At 30.3% G+C, this 18,057-nt stretch overlaps 1 protein-coding gene across 3 annotated transcripts in view; it reads right to left on the minus strand.

Annotated features, from left to right (window-relative positions):
• The window catches only part of LOC123302804 (homeobox protein abdominal-B), a 146,766-nt gene that overhangs the window by 16,014 nt on the left and 112,695 nt on the right, over positions 1 to 18,057 (minus strand). For 2 of the 3 annotated variants that reach the window (XM_044885901.1, XM_044885895.1), the window contains exon 1: positions 685 to 1,844. In XM_044885901.1, coding sequence (XP_044741836.1) covers positions 685 to 1,570 — 886 coding nt within the window. In that variant the 5' untranslated portion in view covers positions 1,571 to 1,844. Of the gene's footprint in view, positions 1 to 684; positions 1,845 to 13,237; positions 13,285 to 18,057 lie in introns of those variants that run through there. The other variant, XM_044885906.1, reaches the window with a different exon arrangement.

The raw sequence follows: 18,057 nt of genomic DNA on the forward strand, positions 1-18,057 counted from the left end.
TGTCATAACATATTTATTTCTCAAATCTTTTTCGCATATCGAAATGAAGTTTTCCACAATATACATCGCAATATTTATAAATATTGTAAGTAAACTATTAGAAATTCTGAAAAAATGTTTCAAACAAAACGCATATATATATTTATGTCTCACCATTTAAAAGATTTCGGTTGTATAGACCATACTTTCCCAATTTTGTGCTTCAGTTTAGACAATAAATGTTCTGACTGATTTTAAAAACAGTCAAACAGTGTGACCTGTAAAATTCTTACAAAATAAATGGTAGCTGTAAGCACACACATATCACACAGATAGAGAAAAAAGATTCACAGGTTCTCCTAACTACACTTTATGAAGTTATCAGTAACAAGACTGAATTTAGGAGATTTAGGAGAAAAAGAACATTTTTTAGTGAAACTTTGGGTGTTTTTATAATAATAAAGTATTTTTGATAATCTTGTTTCATTGAAAGATTCTTTCACAATGTGCTTAGATCGTAAAAACTTTAAATTACAAAAAGAGATTGTTCAATTTTAAAGCCTTGGATGGAAACTGTTCAACTGTAATTTAAAAACGAAAAATACTAACATTCTTCGAGAAAAGAACCTTCTGTTTGATATTTTTATTACTGAAAAAAAAAATTGAAAAAAAAAAAGAAAAAAATATATAAAAAAGCTAATTTACCTGGAGGTGGATAGGGCGTTGAAGGTACAGATTCGGGTGCACCATAATTTCCAATACCATATCGATCATGTGGAAATGCAGTTTCCGCTGCAGCCATAGCTGCATTTACAACAGCAGCTCTAGCGCCTCGGTCATCTGCTGATGTTGTCAGGTACGGGACAGTCTGATGCTGATGTGGATGATGCGGATCCACGTGTGTACTGTAAAGGGAAGTTCTTGGAGAGTACGTACTCCAACAACTTTGTGCAGTTGAGAAATTCTGATGGCATGTTGTTATTGGATCTGTACTCGGACCAGCCGAAGGATATTTATCATTATATTTATAATCGGCTGGACTACCACTTGTTGCCGCTGTGGGTGGCCAAAACGGCAAACCGGTTCCTGGTTTTCGATCTTCTGGTGCTAAATTATAATATGTAGGGGTGTTATTATATTGATGGTGGTTTAGGCTACCAGACGGTTCAAAAGCCGGTGTTCCATGATGATTTTCAGCGGGTGAATATGGCCACGACGATTGACCGCCATGATGTGGATGTCGATGTATAACACTACTCGCAGGCTCTACACATTGAGGATCGTACGGTATTCGTTTTGCCGGTATGTGTAATGGACCCGTGCCAGATCCATTATTACTAGTAACAGACGAGGGCGATGTGGATGATGTTGTCGATGTTGTGTTCGTCACCTGCTGAGCTTGTTTGCCATTATTTGTTGTGTTTGTTGTCGTACCACCACCAAGACCTGGACTTGTCACCCCGCTACTATTTGGTGTAGTAGCAGTTTGTGGTGGCCCAGCTGTTGGGGGTGGAGGACTATCTTCATACAGACTTCCATTCATCATGGCCCACCAAGCTACCCCGGAGGAGTTTCCGGTGGCTGGCGACATAGCCGCCGTTGGGTGGACATTGTCATAGAGGGGTGGGGCGGCAGAGACCGCCACGTGGTCGGCGATGGTGAGGATTGTGATGTTTGTAGTTGGCGGGTACACGTCAGGAAATTATCACCAAATATAATATTTGGTGGCAATTTGACAAGGATAATTTTTAAACAATTATTAAAACAAAACGCACACAAAAATCAAAACACAAGAAATTAAAATAATTTATTAGTTAGTTTGAAATATTGAATCGAGTATCGATTTGATGAAAAATGATCATATGAATGCGTTTCGATAATAGTCGTTTATTTAATGTATTAGAAAAGGATAGTAATATGTATATTTGTATAAGGATAAAATGTGATAAGAATAATCGTTCGGTAAAATTGAAGTGGGGAGTTATATGAACGTGTAGTGAAATCCGTTCAGTGTTGTTGTCGAAGTCGACAAGTTTTGTATGACGATCAGTTTGAGTTAGTAGATGCCGACACAATCATTTACGAACGAAGAACATCCATCAAAGATTTTCAGCACGTGCAAAAAATTTATTTTTCGAAGAATTTATTTATTTTTGCAGAATTTTCATCAAATTTTTTCGTTTTGTAGTTGGTATATTAGTTCGAGGAAATATGGAAAAAAAAGAGAAAAACACACATTTAGAAAATTATGTTCATTATTTTTTACACACTTTAAAAAAATAAATAAATAGATATTTTGTCCACAAGTTTCAAAAAATTAAATGTTTACGACCAATAAAAAAAAACTGTTTTTAATATCACAAAAATTACTTAATGTTTACACTTCACAATTCACGTGATTAAAAAAACAATAAAAAATGTACAAAATTTTCTCAATTCATAAAATAAACTCTAGCTTAAGTCAATTTCACTCCAGTAACAACAACAAAAAAAGTTTAAGGGTTGCTTAGAAACTTTTTGTTATATATATATTTTTTTTTTTTTTGACCCGATAATAATCAAAAACCCAAAAGGTATAAAGTTATAGTATTAAATTTCTATAGTCCTTTTTTATTACGGTTTTTAACAACACAATAAAACATTTTGGTGACCCCACTGTGAATTATTACTTAGGGTTGAAATTAAAAAATCATCCCTTTTTTTTAAATAATTTTTTTGAACTAATTATTTTATTTTTTTTATTTTGGAAAATTTTTTTCCGTAAAAAATCTTTTTTGCCGTGAATAAAATTTTGTTTGTTATATATGGTTTGTGTATGGTAACTGTGTTGTTTTTTGTTTTTGGCTTGCGTTGTGTTATAAGATACACTGGCTGTTTAAAACTAAAACTCGTCGCTAACAAAACAGACCAATTCTTCCCGCAGACTGTAGCACAGGCGCATTTAATACACTAGAACGCATTCAGTGCTCATGCTGTTATCAAATCACATAGCTGAATGAAGTCACCACATACGATGATATATGCTATCTTTTTTAATTACATATAATTTTCCGACGATGGAATGATATTCAGTATGTCTGATATTTAAATATTTACATATCTTTTTTTTGATTATTTTATACATATATACATATCGTGTATGTCTTTTATATCACACATACGAATGTAATAATCAACTTGTGTATATACGATTTTTTTTTCAAGTTTGTTTGACAACAATAAACAAATCGTAACAATTAAATTTCTTTACTAATATTACAGATCAGTTCGACTTCAAATTCAATATAAAAGCTCACATTTCTTTATATCTATTTTGCTAGTTATTGAGAGGAAAAATTAAGCAATAAAAATCATTTAGTGTATTTAAGTCCAATAATTGAATGTTGTCTTGGTAATATTTGTATTTTTAAGAAAAATATTCTAATTTCTTTTTACCTCCACTATTTATATTTATGAATATGCTACTTTTATTCCAATTAAACTTTCCAAACTTTAAAATAATTAGGATAATTAAATAGAAGTTGGTAAAAATGATTGTTTTATTTAGAAAAGCCCATTCATCACGCTTTTAAAACCAGGCATTTTTATATAATTTAAGTTTTTTTTTTTTTTTTCGAAAAATTCCTCAGTGTCAAACAACGGTTTCTTTAAGATGTGAGATCGAATTTTTTTCATAAAGCTTGAAAATTCAAAGACAAAATTTATTAAATCATAAAAAGATGAAATAAAAATGTTATACTCTCCTTTATCATTTTATCAAACTCTATTATTTTACAATTATTTAAGTTAGTTATTCTGCTTTTAATTTTGGTGGAGGGAACGGGAAGTGGTAAGTTTTATTGTATAACATATTACAAAGCATAATAATTAGAATTAATAATACAATCAAAGTGTTTTTTCCTGAAAATTAAAGTTTTATGTTTTTTTTTTTCTGGAAATGTATTTGTTAGTGCTTGGAAAAGCTAAGATCAATCAATATCAATTCTTAATTGCGGTATTTTTTTATTTTAATTTTAACCTTTTTTAGAATTTTTTAACCGTTCTAAATCAAAACACGTTAACGCTGGCACAGAGCAGCATGAACTTTGCATGAGCATATACGGATTGTCTAACTTCAAATAGTAAAAAAAAAACGCATTAAATCAACTTCTATGTCACTCATAAGACTTTTTATAGATTTTCAAAAGGCAGCCAATAGCTTTTTTTAGTTTGAAATCTGTGTTTTGCATCATGCTTGAATAAAAAGCACCATTACACGTATACTCATAATATAGTATTGTTTATTTTGTTGTAAGTATACTGGTTTGTATACGTAAAGGTCCTTAAAGTCATAAAATCGTAATAACTTTCTATAAAGGTGTTAAGTCGGTTACCTATTATATGTTTTTTTTTTTTTTTTTTTTTTTTTTTTTTTTTTTAATATTATGACTTTATTTATACCTATATATTGTTTTGCTTCTATACGTATGATTTAAGATCATTGGGGTAATTAAATATTTAATACGATTTTTTGTATTTTTTAAATAGAAGTTTATTCTTCTTATTTCTTAAATTATGTAATTATTACCGAACAGAGTTTATTTTAACTATGAGGGTATGACATAGTTTGTTTACTATATATGATGACATTGTAAAGATATCGTAGTTTGCCACTGTTACGCTGACGAAAAAGTATTTATTTTCTTAAATTAAGTATTGAGATCGGGGTAAATACATTAACTTCTTATAAGAGCTTCAACAGCCAAAGGGTAAGCGCATGTATTTCATTCAAGTAATTTTTTTAACTGTTTATTGTTTTGATAATACAGGCAGGTGCGGTCATGCATGAGCACAAACATTAAAAATAATCCTTTGTGTTCGTAATTTTTTTTTTATGAAAGTAAATATGATGGCAAAATTATCAGCTGGAAATATCCATGGTAAGTTTTCGGACTCATCATTTATGAAAATGCTAAAAATCATTATGTAGCGAAATTGTAAAGAAACGACAGGGTAAAATATAATCCAACCTTTCTAGTTCTTTGGCTTAAAAATAAAAGTGCTTCTTTCAAGTCACTTAGAATACAGGTGACACTAATTATAATGAAAAGTTTGCTTTCCAATGCTTGGTAGTGGTGAAGGTGTTCGACTGTAACTTGGGCATTGGCTGAACCAGATATGTTGCGAAATTTCGTACCATGATATAGATGAAAATGTGGCAATCTGGTGATTCAAAATCAATTAAAGCCATGATTTTCATATCTGAATGTTACTTTGGTAACGATAATAACCATTGTGTTATTTGATCTCCATAATTTATCTTCATATGTATAGACAAGCCCGATTCTCCTGCTTTATTGGCGGATATCCAGGATCACTATCACACACAGGCACTAAATCTGAATTTAGTGTAAATAAATTTCCCTGGGCATAATCGTTATTCCGATTTTCAGACCGATTACATGAACTTCCTGTACTGGAAAGTAAAAACTATTTGAAATCGTGAAACATGCATGTTTATTGTTCATACGTAGTCACTATTATACAAGATCCCTTGAGACTGATGTGAATGCATCAGTCATATGTCGCATGCAAGGGTGACTAGATATACATACCATTTGTGTATATATCACTATACTTTGTTGTGATAAGGGATATTTACTGATATAAATATATGAGGGTGTGAAAAACAAACTATTCTAATGCTTTTTTATGAAAATGTAGCTTAGTACATGTAAAGCCATCTAGTTGTAAAATTAAGTAATATAATGCTGAACTTTGCTTCGTAAGCTTCGCATTCTAATGACCAATAAAGAGGCAACAAAGTTTTAATGTGAATCAAATTTATGAAAATGATATTCTATCATTTAAAAGAGTTTTAGAAGATACATAAGTTAGGTAAGATCTAAGTATAATCCCGTAAATCACAATTATTACAAGAGCTGTCAAAGCGGGGGGGAGGCGGTTAGAAGATCTTCTCTGTGACTGCTAATTTATTATGTCATCTGCTCGTGTCATGAGAACAAGGGATCATTTAAGTCAGCTTTTTTTTGACGACCTCTCCAAACTGAAGTTCGTTGACGTTGAAGCACTACTGCTATTCTTAAACAGGTCTTAATGTTTCACAACGGTATAAGAACGGACTCTGTAGACAAAGGTATCCCACTCTAAGTCAACCACTCTAACCCCAACCTAACTAGAAGATGCCTTTCTAATGTTATTCTATATATCTACATTCATTTATCCCTTATAGATCAAGAGATGGTATAGTAACAAAGAAAAGAAGTGAAACAAACTTTTTTTTAAATTACACAAATAGGTTCTTCGAAATCCACAAAAGGAGTGAATACGTTCGCAGAAAAGGCTGTTTGTTTCGGTGAAGTATCATGTTTTATAAATCTAAGCTTCCCAAATAAGTATTCAACTACAAATCCACTATTTAGATGTAAAGTACCTTTGTAAAATTATGGAAGAGCCACAAAAATAAAAGAGAAGAAGCGTTATTCTTTAGATTTCCGAACCGGAACTGGAAAAAAAAATACAGCCTTATCAAAACGTAAACTGTAAAAAAGTACTATCTATAAATATATAGGAGACTTTCTATAGATATAGATAGTCACTCATCACGATATCTCTGGAACTATAAGACCTAGAGACTTGAAATTTGGCAGGAATATTCCTTTTGCCAAGTAGAGGTCAGCTAAGAACGGATTTTACGAAATTCCACCCACAAGGGGGGTTGCGGGGGTGTTCATGAATAAAAAATTCATATTTTTCAATTATGGCTTTTAATAGTTCAAAACTTGGTCAGAATGTTTTAAATTACATTTAGAAATTTTTTTAACCTTCGGAGGGTAGAAAGGTGTAGCGAGAAAGTGGGAAGGAAATATCGAATATTTACAAATATACCTAAGTGGGGTATCAAATAAAAGAGCATGACGTGTACATTACAAAACTGTTATCCAACGCAAGGAAATGTGGAAGGAGGGGTGCAAGTGGGGATGTTGCCCAGCAAAGCGGGTAGTTCCCAGCTAGTTTGTAATAAAATGGTAGCAAGTAAAGATATTTTTGGTTCAAGAAAATGTTTTAGCAGTCAAATACTTATTTCCTTAAAAAAAGTATAGAGATCGTTGAGAAATATTTACTTGTGATAAGATCGTGTTTTCTGCAATTCAGTTCCTTTTATTATTTAGAACTTTCGATATTATCCACTGAAGAATTTAAATCGCCTTAAAATTTGTTTCCGAACTAGAACTGTGTGTAAAAGTAGACAAACTTTTACTAAATTTTGAGGTCCAGTTTTAGACCAGTAGACAAACTTGTACTAAATTTTAAGGTCCCTAACTTTTACATAATACAATGTAAGTTTAAAATTTAAATTTAAATTCAACTATTTAGTACCTGAATTAATTAACAAAATTTTTCAAATTTTTAGAATAAAATTAACATAAAAAATTTAACATTTTCTTAATAAGTAACTAAAATTTAAATTTTTGTGTAATCTCAGATGATAATTTATGCTAAATTATGAAATAAACAACTTAATTAACCTTTTACTAAATACCTATAAAGTTCTTTGAAATATGATTATGGTTTTCCACGAAAAATATTTTTAACAAATTTTGATTTCCTTGTTGTTATTTTACTCGCTCTATAGGAGACACTTATTTCAGATGTCCTTCTTAAATTGTGAGTCGACCAGATATAAACGTAGATATTCATTTATAGAAATGGTGCTTGGAAATTTCACAAATATAACAATTCTTACGAAATATACTCCATTATATGAGGACTAAACCTCGAAATTATTTCATATAGCTCTGATTAAGTAGTAGTAAGTAGATAAGAATAAAAGCTCTATGGTGCCAAATGGTGATTTTTCTCAGAGGTATCGTAGCCCTCCCTTTTGGAGGGTAGCAAAAATTGAGTGAAAATGACAACGAGGATCGAAAGAAGTTCCGAGCTATTGGCGATTGAAATTCGCCGTTTATCATTGAAAATACACCTTTTTTGTGCTGAATAAACATAAAAAAGGTACAAGCCATCTTGTTTTCGTACAAGTGACTTAAACTTTTTGTCATTTTCAAGGTTTTTTATAGTAGGTACTTTAAAAAATGGACGATATACTTTTTTCAAAAAGGGTCCAGTTTTTTAGTTATTTTATGCCAATAGCTCTAGACTTTTCGAATATACTAAAATCTCAAAAAAGGAATCGAATCGAATAATTTTATTTTTCCAGTTCCAATTTTTACGGTTGTAAAAACAAAAATTATACTCAGAAAATATGCGAACTCTCTGTAATAAGGCATAATGTGTTTATGAGTTTAATATAAGCCTATAAACAGCAGCAACTGAAAAAGTGACGTTTTTTTTTCTTTACCTTTTTTTACTTCATGCTTATCGACCATTGGTCATTTCAAATAAACACGTTTATTATAATACCAGACACGCTAATGAGAGGAACGTGTTTCAAACTTCATTGTGTTTGTTGTTTCTCATGTTTGTATAATACAACAACGAACGGAAAAAACTCTAATTAAGAATAAGTCTATCCATGTTTATACGGGGCTTGTATATAAATTGACTGCCATTGTGTATGAATAATTCTGAAGGTAAGAATATCTTACTGAACTTTAATTGGTTTGTACTTTCAGTAAGAAGTTCTGTTTGTTAAAGTTGGGCTATTTCTTTTTTTACATTTGACTGATCGTTTTTCATACTACGTAAAGCCGTCGAAAAGAAGACACTCATGATGCAAGGTGACCGAAATCTCCTTATCAACTTTAGCGCTTAAATGTAAGCTCTTGGCTTGTCAGATTGTTTAACTCCGATAAAAGAGCCGGGACTTGAGCAAATTCTTCTAACTCATTTTGACAAAGGTAGAAATTTTATTGGATGTAATTTATATCATTACTAACAACTTTTACCTCCTTGAAACACAAAAACGAGGGTCCGAAATATTTAAATGCGTCAACAGATCTTAACTTATGGATTATTTGTTTGATACGACACTCAAAAGAACAGTGGGCTTCGGATAGTTTTTTGCAATTCTCCTAAAAGAAAATTCTCCAGATAGAAGCAAAATTTTTGTCGAATTGCTCTTTTTGTCTAAGTAAGGTATATGTTACAAAAACATTTTTTTATACCGATGTTATAGTATGGAAGTTGAATGGATGTTCTTTGTTGCATTTCCTGAGTTTGGAATATACATTGTTGATAAAATATGATATCCTGGCATGATTTCCTGATATACAAATAAGCTACAACATATTTGACCGTCTATTTACGTGTATATGTTTTTTCTTACATGTGCGCATATGTTAACGCATACATCATCACTCCCATTGGGCTTCACTCATTCACTATACGTAGTATCTATGTAACTTCCTAAGCGAAAGAAAACTTAAAGAACAAAAAATTTTGGAAAATATTGAGCTCCCTCCTTCTACATTCCGAAATGACTTTCAGCGAAATTAGTTAATTGCATAGCCATATATTGAACTTTGGATATTTTTACTTTCTAAGTTTATTCTTTTTTCAAAGTTCTCTGGTTTTTTATGTCTGCAAATTTTTGCACGATCATCTTCGCATATTTTTAGCCCCGTTGCATCGTAGCGCTTAAACGGATGAACCGATTTTAATTTTTATGGGATCGTTTGAAAGATAATTTAACGGAGAGTGTTCTTAGCCAGAATTCAAGTGCGAGTTTAGGGTTCGATTATTCATAAGTTCTAAGGTTTTTACATTTGGTAAATACATCGTATAAATTTCATTCAGCTGCTGAATATTTTGCAAAATGTGTTCATTGAATGTATGCGTGCCATCAAATACTGCGATCAACGTATATGTAAAATGTAAAACAAGCTACAGTGCATATGTTCAATAAAAAAAATATGTTTTTAGATCTCTAGTATCATATAAGTAGAGCTATAATAATTAACCTTCGGTTTACGAAGGTGACTTAACGAAATTGACATGCGGATTTATTTTTACTTGCATTATTTTGACCAGTCACTTTGCAGTTGACCTGTGACACTCTGCCTTCACCATTCATCCTCCCAGGCTAACATTAACGAGTGTGAAACTTGAGTACTGCCAAGTAAATGAGTAATCAATATTTCCGGGTATAAACGGCTAATTAGTTTTTTTTTTTTTCGTTTATTATTAACATATTTGCTTATATTTTAGCTGAGATACATACGTTATTTTAGAAATTTAATTCCTTTTAGCATAATTTTAACAACTTTTTTACAAAAGCACATAGTAATATTTCATCAATTATAGGTATGTTTGCCGATAACATGACATTTTTAGCTTGACTCTTATCTTGACTTTCAAACTCTGCTTTCCTTATCTTTACTTTCCAACTAATAAATCCATTTGTTTAATATTAAATGAAAATCGGCAGTTGCGAAAAAATTTCCTAAAAATCCTAGAAGCTTTATGATTAGTACAATACATGCATTTTATATTTGATGAAGTATTACTTCCTGCCCTTGCTTGAGAAAAGGTTCGTTGTTTCACTGATAGGATTTTGGCAAGTCACATTTTTATGTGAAAAGCTTTTTTTTTTTAAACTAAGAATTGCTAAATTTACGTATATGAAATCTCAAAGAACTTGGCGTTACAATCAAGATTGATCATTTTTAACGCCCAGTCGTAAATAATTTCAGCTATACACTTTCAAATTACATATTTATTAATTAATAAGAAAGTGATCTAACTGTCCTTCACTCGACTACCGGCTGCTTTCCCGGAAGTATAAATACATAGAGATCAAAGGGTTAAAAAAAATGCAGTAAACCCATTACATACTTTGTATCATGGAAATTATACAAAAAAAAAACTACTTACAATAATATTATAAAAAATACAATGCTGGAATAATACTGCTTCATGAGAAAATCGTGACTATGATGATTGAAATAAAACTGTATTAATTTATGTAAATCTCGGTTGTTAATAGTAATTATGAAGTTTAATTAAAAGATTTTAATAAATAACCGCTTGTATAAGTCCTTTACTCTAGAGTTTATGTGTTTTACAGGGTGGCCTAACCTTTAACAAAAGGACTTCAGCAAATGGTAGACAATGTTAAAAAAATGATAATTTCTCAGTACATTTATAGCCGGAAATTTTAATAGATAAAAGATGTTGAAATTTTGGAATTATTGCCAAGTAAGTTGCTCAGAAAAATTTTAAACATTAAGGATCCTTCCATTATGGTTTAAAGCTTTTGGTGAAATCACACATTAAAGATCCACATTCATGATTTAAAGCTTATGGTGATTCGGATTTATCATAGCCCTTTTTCGAAAAAATCTCTTACGCCGTTGGCTTCATTGAAAATTATAGAATACTCAACGTCATTGTATTTTAATGAAGTCAGTGCTGGTTTTAGTTCGGACGTTAGAACTCAATGCCTTTCTAACATAAATGAGTTTAAATTTTCGTGAAAAAGGTTGGTTAAAATCAATGCTCGTCTGACCTCAATCTCAGAATTATATTGCTGTAAGCAGCTAAGTGATAACTACGATGGCAACTCTTGATATATCGAGCGTTGTTACAAATAAGTACATAAATTTTATCCATTAATCCGCGCTATCACCCATAAAAAAGCAATGATAAGTTGGAAACAGTTGATAATATTCATATACTTGCAGTACAAATTTGCATCAAACATTGCATCGACAATAACCCTCGCAAATGAATAATCACATCTAAACCGTTCAACCCTTTTTTGACAGATATACAAAAATGCAAATACCTCAAACTTATATCCTTTCTATTTATTCGGAAATTTAAATCGAACCAATCTATGTAGAGAAATTGATGAGCGAGTATAGCTTTCGCTTTAATTTTAAATAATTTCAAAAACAAACTTTTGTTCTCCAAATTGTACCTGTAAAGAAAGAGCTATCTGCAAATAAATCAAGTTTGGACTGATAATCTTCGTAAAAACTGACTTATTCCAAAGTGCAGGGATGACGAATAAAGGATCAAATTTCTTGTCATGATTCAAAACTGAATATGAGTGTGGTTTTGCTTTCCTTTTTCTTTTGCAGCTGCCTATAAATTTAAAACAAAATTTAACTAATTGAACTAGATTTGGAACATCTAATTGGTACCAGATTGTGGAATTGTGGACTACTCATACAAAAATACAAAAGTATAGTTTTGAATTTTTTTTTAAATAATAAACTAAAAGAATTACTGGTAATTATTATTAATTAACTAATACTTTACGAATAAAATTAAATAATTTACACGCTTAGTTAATTCACGGCATTGGTATTAATATTATAATTTATATGCTATGACAACCATAATTCAAAATATTTTTAAAAATTTTTATATTAATTATGATAACTACAGGGAGGTCCTAATCATGATTTACATTACGTAAACATTAAAAATAATTAGAGATAATACTGCTATGTGAATGGTCGCATTTAAGTCTATATGTTGGCATATCCTACTATGGTAGGTACACCAGTAATTGTCGTCTATCACGAAATCATTCACTTGGAGAAAACCCCACTTTTATACATTGCAATGGTCTTTAGCATTATTACCATTTTAAAAGAAATCATAATTAGTCCTTAATAAGTAATTTTATTACAATTTTGTATAATTTTTTAGAAATACAGCAAGGAAAAAAGTAATTTAAAAAAAAATAAATAAATTTATAAACGAGATGATTTTGTTAATTTAGAAACTTTAAGACAAAGACTGAATTGACAGTCACTGAAATAAAACTGTCGTACGATCGTATTCAAATAATTCGAACACAGTACACAAAATTTACTTAGTTGAAATAAAAGCGTTTCCTTGGCTGTTGCTGATCTTATTACATGGAAAAATTTCTTGAGTCAACGATCTAAACACTTAATTCAAGAAAATAGACATTTGATAACTTAAAAACTGTCTTGGAACCAGAAAATATTTACGTGCTATCATGTTAAAACATATTTTCTTCCCAACAGTATGTTTTATAAAGTGTAATAAAGAACCATGCCAGACTAGCTGTTATTTAAACATTTGATTCAAACTAATAAATAAAGAAACACCGTACATAATTTTCAAAAAGAATTTAAATTATTTAATCTTTATAGTTCATCTTAATTGACGCTTGAAATTTAATACGTGAGAAAACACCGTTTTAATTATTTCAATTATTAATTGGCAATAACTTGAGAATAATTTTTTTACGAAAACTTGTGGACAAAATATTTTTCAAAATAATACAAAAAATAAAATCTAGAAATGATAATCTCACCTTGATGAATACTGGCCAGAGTCGCTGTCGGAAAAACGCGAGAGAGCCTGAAAAATTAAATATTTACATGTTAATAATGTAATGTATAGTCAAATTACACTTTCATGCAAGAAAAACACAATAAAGCATCATGATCATCTGATTCTGGCATAGAGAGGTATATAAAATATAATTGCATAAAATTAAGAATTTAATATTTTTAAATCCAACAGGTTGTTCTGGAGTAAATAAAAACGTCTAAATATCATCATATTCTTCAAAACAGGAGAAGATTATTAATCTACATCGAATATTCTTCTTCGTGTATGTATGTATTTCTTTTACATTCACAAAAAAAAGATATTTATCTGCAATAGTTTTTTGATGTTAAATAACATTTATATGACTAATAAAAACGATATAATGATGTCGTAAATTTAAAAACAGTCGGTCATATGTAACACTCATAATAATATACTAATAATATAACAATAACGATACCTTCCTGTATGCTACGAACGAATGAATGGAGGTATGTACTTATAGTACCTGGGCTGATACTTTAATACTGTTATTACATGTACACTTCAAACAAGCAACTAACCGATCGACTAAACGAAAAAAAAGCACATTAGACGACCGTATGAAACAGTATCCCATATTCCCAAAAAGCTCAAATAAAGGGAAGAACGCACATACTACGCAACAGCTTACTGGTAAAAATTAAGACATACTATTATTGTCTGTCGGTGAAGTGCGCTACAGATTTTTTTTGAGACTTTGATGTAGATTTCGTAAACAATTTTGGAATATTTCATTATTTACGTTTGTTTAGTAAATCTTGTATACAAATTTAACCGTCAAAGGCTTCGGTTATATGTTTTTATGATAGTATAGCGTACCTAAACTATGAAAATCATTAACTTGTCAAGTTGAGGAAAATTGAATAAATACGCACATAAAGGAGTCAAATTGGGGCCTCTTGTTTTCATACCAAGTGCCTTAGCAAACTGAGCCATACGTGCTGCAGTCAAAATGTGTAATTTTTTAAACTTAACGTTTTTTTTTTATATTAGTTTTGTTTGTCAACTTATTTTTGAATGAATTCATTTTTTGCGTGTACTTGGGATAAACAATATTCGGTATTATTTATACACAAACAGTAATATATACCATTTTAATATATTATAAATAATAATTATAACCCTATGTTTGTCATGTTTTTGTTTGCCTGACTGCCGCACACAATACACCAACTATGTCACTCATCAATAAATTATTCTGCTTGATTTTTATTATTTTTTACATGTAATATATAAATATATAAGATACCTATTACATATTAAAATAATTATTACTTGAGTAGCATTAAAGACTTCCTAGATGGTATTTCATATTTTACAATAATAATAATACCCAAATACCTTCCTGCAACCAATCTATGGCGTATCATTTTACCTCTCTGTAAAAAAAAGACTTGTCGTTGGTACCAAATTCAGCGTGAAGAGCAAAAATAAAATAAAATTAAGTTGACTGTCTCTTTCTTACTTACATCGATTTTGACATTGTTCTTGCGCTAACAAATTTGTGTTAAGCGTTTCTGACTTGTACACTTAGCCTCGTACTTTATACAAAAAAAGACTAAATATTAAGCAAAGATTCAAAACTAGTAGGAGCAAGTTCTTCAAGCAGTAGTCAAATAGGTCTTACATTTTGGTTCTTTCTTAGTAATAGTAGAGGCACCGACAAACTTATAATTATGCCTTCAGATATATAAATTTAAAAAAGTAATTTTGATTTTCTATTAAGATTAGATTAAAAAAAAGAATTCTTTGAACGTTTAAGTTTCTTTGCAAGCTCAAAGCACATGAACAAAACACTGGATTGAAGTAAATGCACTTATTTAGCTTTTGGAAATTAAGATTTTAATTTGAAAAGAATTAATTGCAGTGCAATATTTCCAAGCAAATAGTAGTTTTTTTTACAGTGAATTTATTTTAGAAATGAAATAACTTTAATAGTATGTCCGAATATTAATTCTTAATTAACCTGATAGACTATAAACTGAAAATTTATTCGGGTCGTTGTACGCAAGCAGAAAACTGTATAATTTAAATAACATTATCAAAAACAACTTGAAACTATGCTATTAATTATCCATGTTAAGTTTGGTTTCCGTATTGCGATTAAAAATTTTAATGTTCTGTGGAATCTCTAATTACCATTGAAAATTCTTATCATAGCTCGTAATATAATGATTTCAGTAAAATCAGTGAACCTTCCTCTCCGGCCTGTATTCCAGTATATAAAGTCTACGGACTTATAGCATGGCCGAAATCAGTACGCTTTAAAGCTTGACTCCATCAAAAAGAACACTTTAACAGTTGCGCCCTTCCTCTTCCTTTAATAAACGACATAACTTTAGCTTGCTAGAAGTTGAGAAAAGTTACAGATTTCTTAAGCCACGATATAGTGTAACACTTCAATAAGAACCTCTAATACGTAAAAGATAAGTTTTTGATAATATTTTGAGAATCGTTCAAAATTTCACTTAAATCATTGTTTCAAAGTGATTTGAAATTTTTGGTATTTATACTTACCTAAATATTTAAGTAGCAGGAGACTATCATTTGTATTTACTTTAAAATACTTTAGATGTAGCAAATGTTTATTAAAATTCCAAAGAAAAAACATGATTTTGTAGAAGCAATGGCCGCTTAAATAGCTGAGAACATAACAACACATGTCTCTCATATAGAAGATTATGTTATACCCTCATTATCATCACTAAGATATGCAAGAATAAAATATAAATAAATATTGTTTAAAAATATTCGAAGACATTTTATTATATTGACAATAACCTCTTCTACATATAATATGGGAAAGTGGTGTACCTTGGAGACTTATATCTTGTACCTTATAGCGTGAATCACCTCTACAAATGTACAATTATCTCTAATAGTATAACTATATGAAGTTGTAATATCAAGATCTTGATAAAGTTATTCAAATTACCTTCAAGCCGAAGAAATAAAAGACACGACAAAGAGAAGTCTAAAAATTGATTGTCAAATAATATTTATATTACATAACATCAGACCATGTAAATATTATTAAGATAAACTATTCATTATTAAGATAAATTAACAGGAAACTTATTGTTGTATCCGTAGCAGAGACACTTTTACTTAAGAGCCAAAGAGCAAGCAGGTTACCAAAGAAAAAGAGTAGTTGTCATATGCTTTTGTTTTCAAGGATAAGAGATTTTACTAACGAAGACAGTTACAGCTACATACCTCCCGTTTCCTTTCACTTTTCCCTATCCCTTTCTTATGACATGTTCTGTACAATGTTTGTACTGTTTCTAAAAAGAATGAATAAAATTGATTTGAATTGAATCACATTCTATGCCAGTGGCCAATGAACAAAGTATGACAAAGCATGTCACACCACTGAATTAACAAAATAATCGCTTAAACAATTCCTGGATGCTTTGCGAAAATATGTTTGTTAGACAGACTTGAAGGTATTTGCACTGCTTCTATCACATTTCACCTAGTATGCTCTTAACCAGAGTGAACAATAAAGATTTTCGTATGGAAGAGAGGAACTTCAAATACAATTATTAGAGATTACCACAGGTACATTAAGGTATGATCCTTGGTACGTAATGATGTTATGATCTTGTCCCATGGATTACTTTAATGTGAACTTTGCTTCAAGGTACAATCGTCTCCCATAATCTCTCCACTATATAATATAAATTTAGAAATCTTTATAAATAATACACCTTCGCATATAAAGCCTATAAGATATATTTATCCATATTCCATACAATGTATTTATTATAAACACACCTTCTGAATAATATTTTTTTTTTTTTAATAAAATTATAAATAATCACAATAATAATAATAATGTTATCAGTTTATTGCTGTCAATATAATCGTTAAGTTTATATGAAGGCTATCGTTAAGTTAATAGGATGAATTCAACCACAATTGTTATACAAAGTGTTACACACAGAAAATATTAATTTTTTTTTTGTCAATAACACTTAATAATAAATGCATGATGCAAATGTTAAATCAGAGTATGGTTTTTAAGTTCCAGTTCCACTAACAATATTTTCCTAAGACATAGTACCCAAGTCATTGAGGCTAAATTTTACCGATGAAAAATTAATTCACAACTCCCATTTTCATAATTTTTTGTTTGAATAATTCTAATGATATTTGATCTAAACTGCACCTTTGGGTTTTGTGCATATTTAAAGGATAAATGTATAATCGCCCCTTATAAAACCATTAAAGTTGCTGAAAACTAGGATCCAGGATTTTTTGAGTCACTGAGTTCATATTTAATATCATTTGGCCTTATTGACTCGGGTAAAGCAAGTCTTGAACTTGACAGCACTTAACAAAGTTAAATTTAGAGAAAGAAGAGTAAATTGATAGGTAATCATAATTCCTCAGTCAATCGGGGGGTCAAAAACGAAATCTACTCAGCGGTACTTGACGTAGAAAATAGACGCAGAATTAAAGTAGGTATATAAGAAGGGGAAATTAATGCATAGTGTTCAAATTAACGATCCATTTTATAATTTACCCCCCAGAGATAATAAAATAAGGAACTAAATCCGGAATGACAAGATCTGCTATCGTTTTCTAGCCATAAAAAGATGAATAAAAACCTAGAAGTGAATATTATAATAATTAGAATACTCATTAGCAACGCTACGAGGAGAAATAAATATCGAGCAAGTCATACAGGAAAAGGAAGTCACGTGAGCAAACCAGATTATTTCGTTGAAGCTGTATATTCTATCAAAAATTGAC

Source organism: Chrysoperla carnea, chromosome 1 (genome assembly GCF_905475395.1).
Source record: "Chrysoperla carnea chromosome 1, inChrCarn1.1, whole genome shotgun sequence".
Lineage (NCBI taxonomy): Eukaryota > Metazoa > Arthropoda > Insecta > Neuroptera > Chrysopidae > Chrysoperla > Chrysoperla carnea.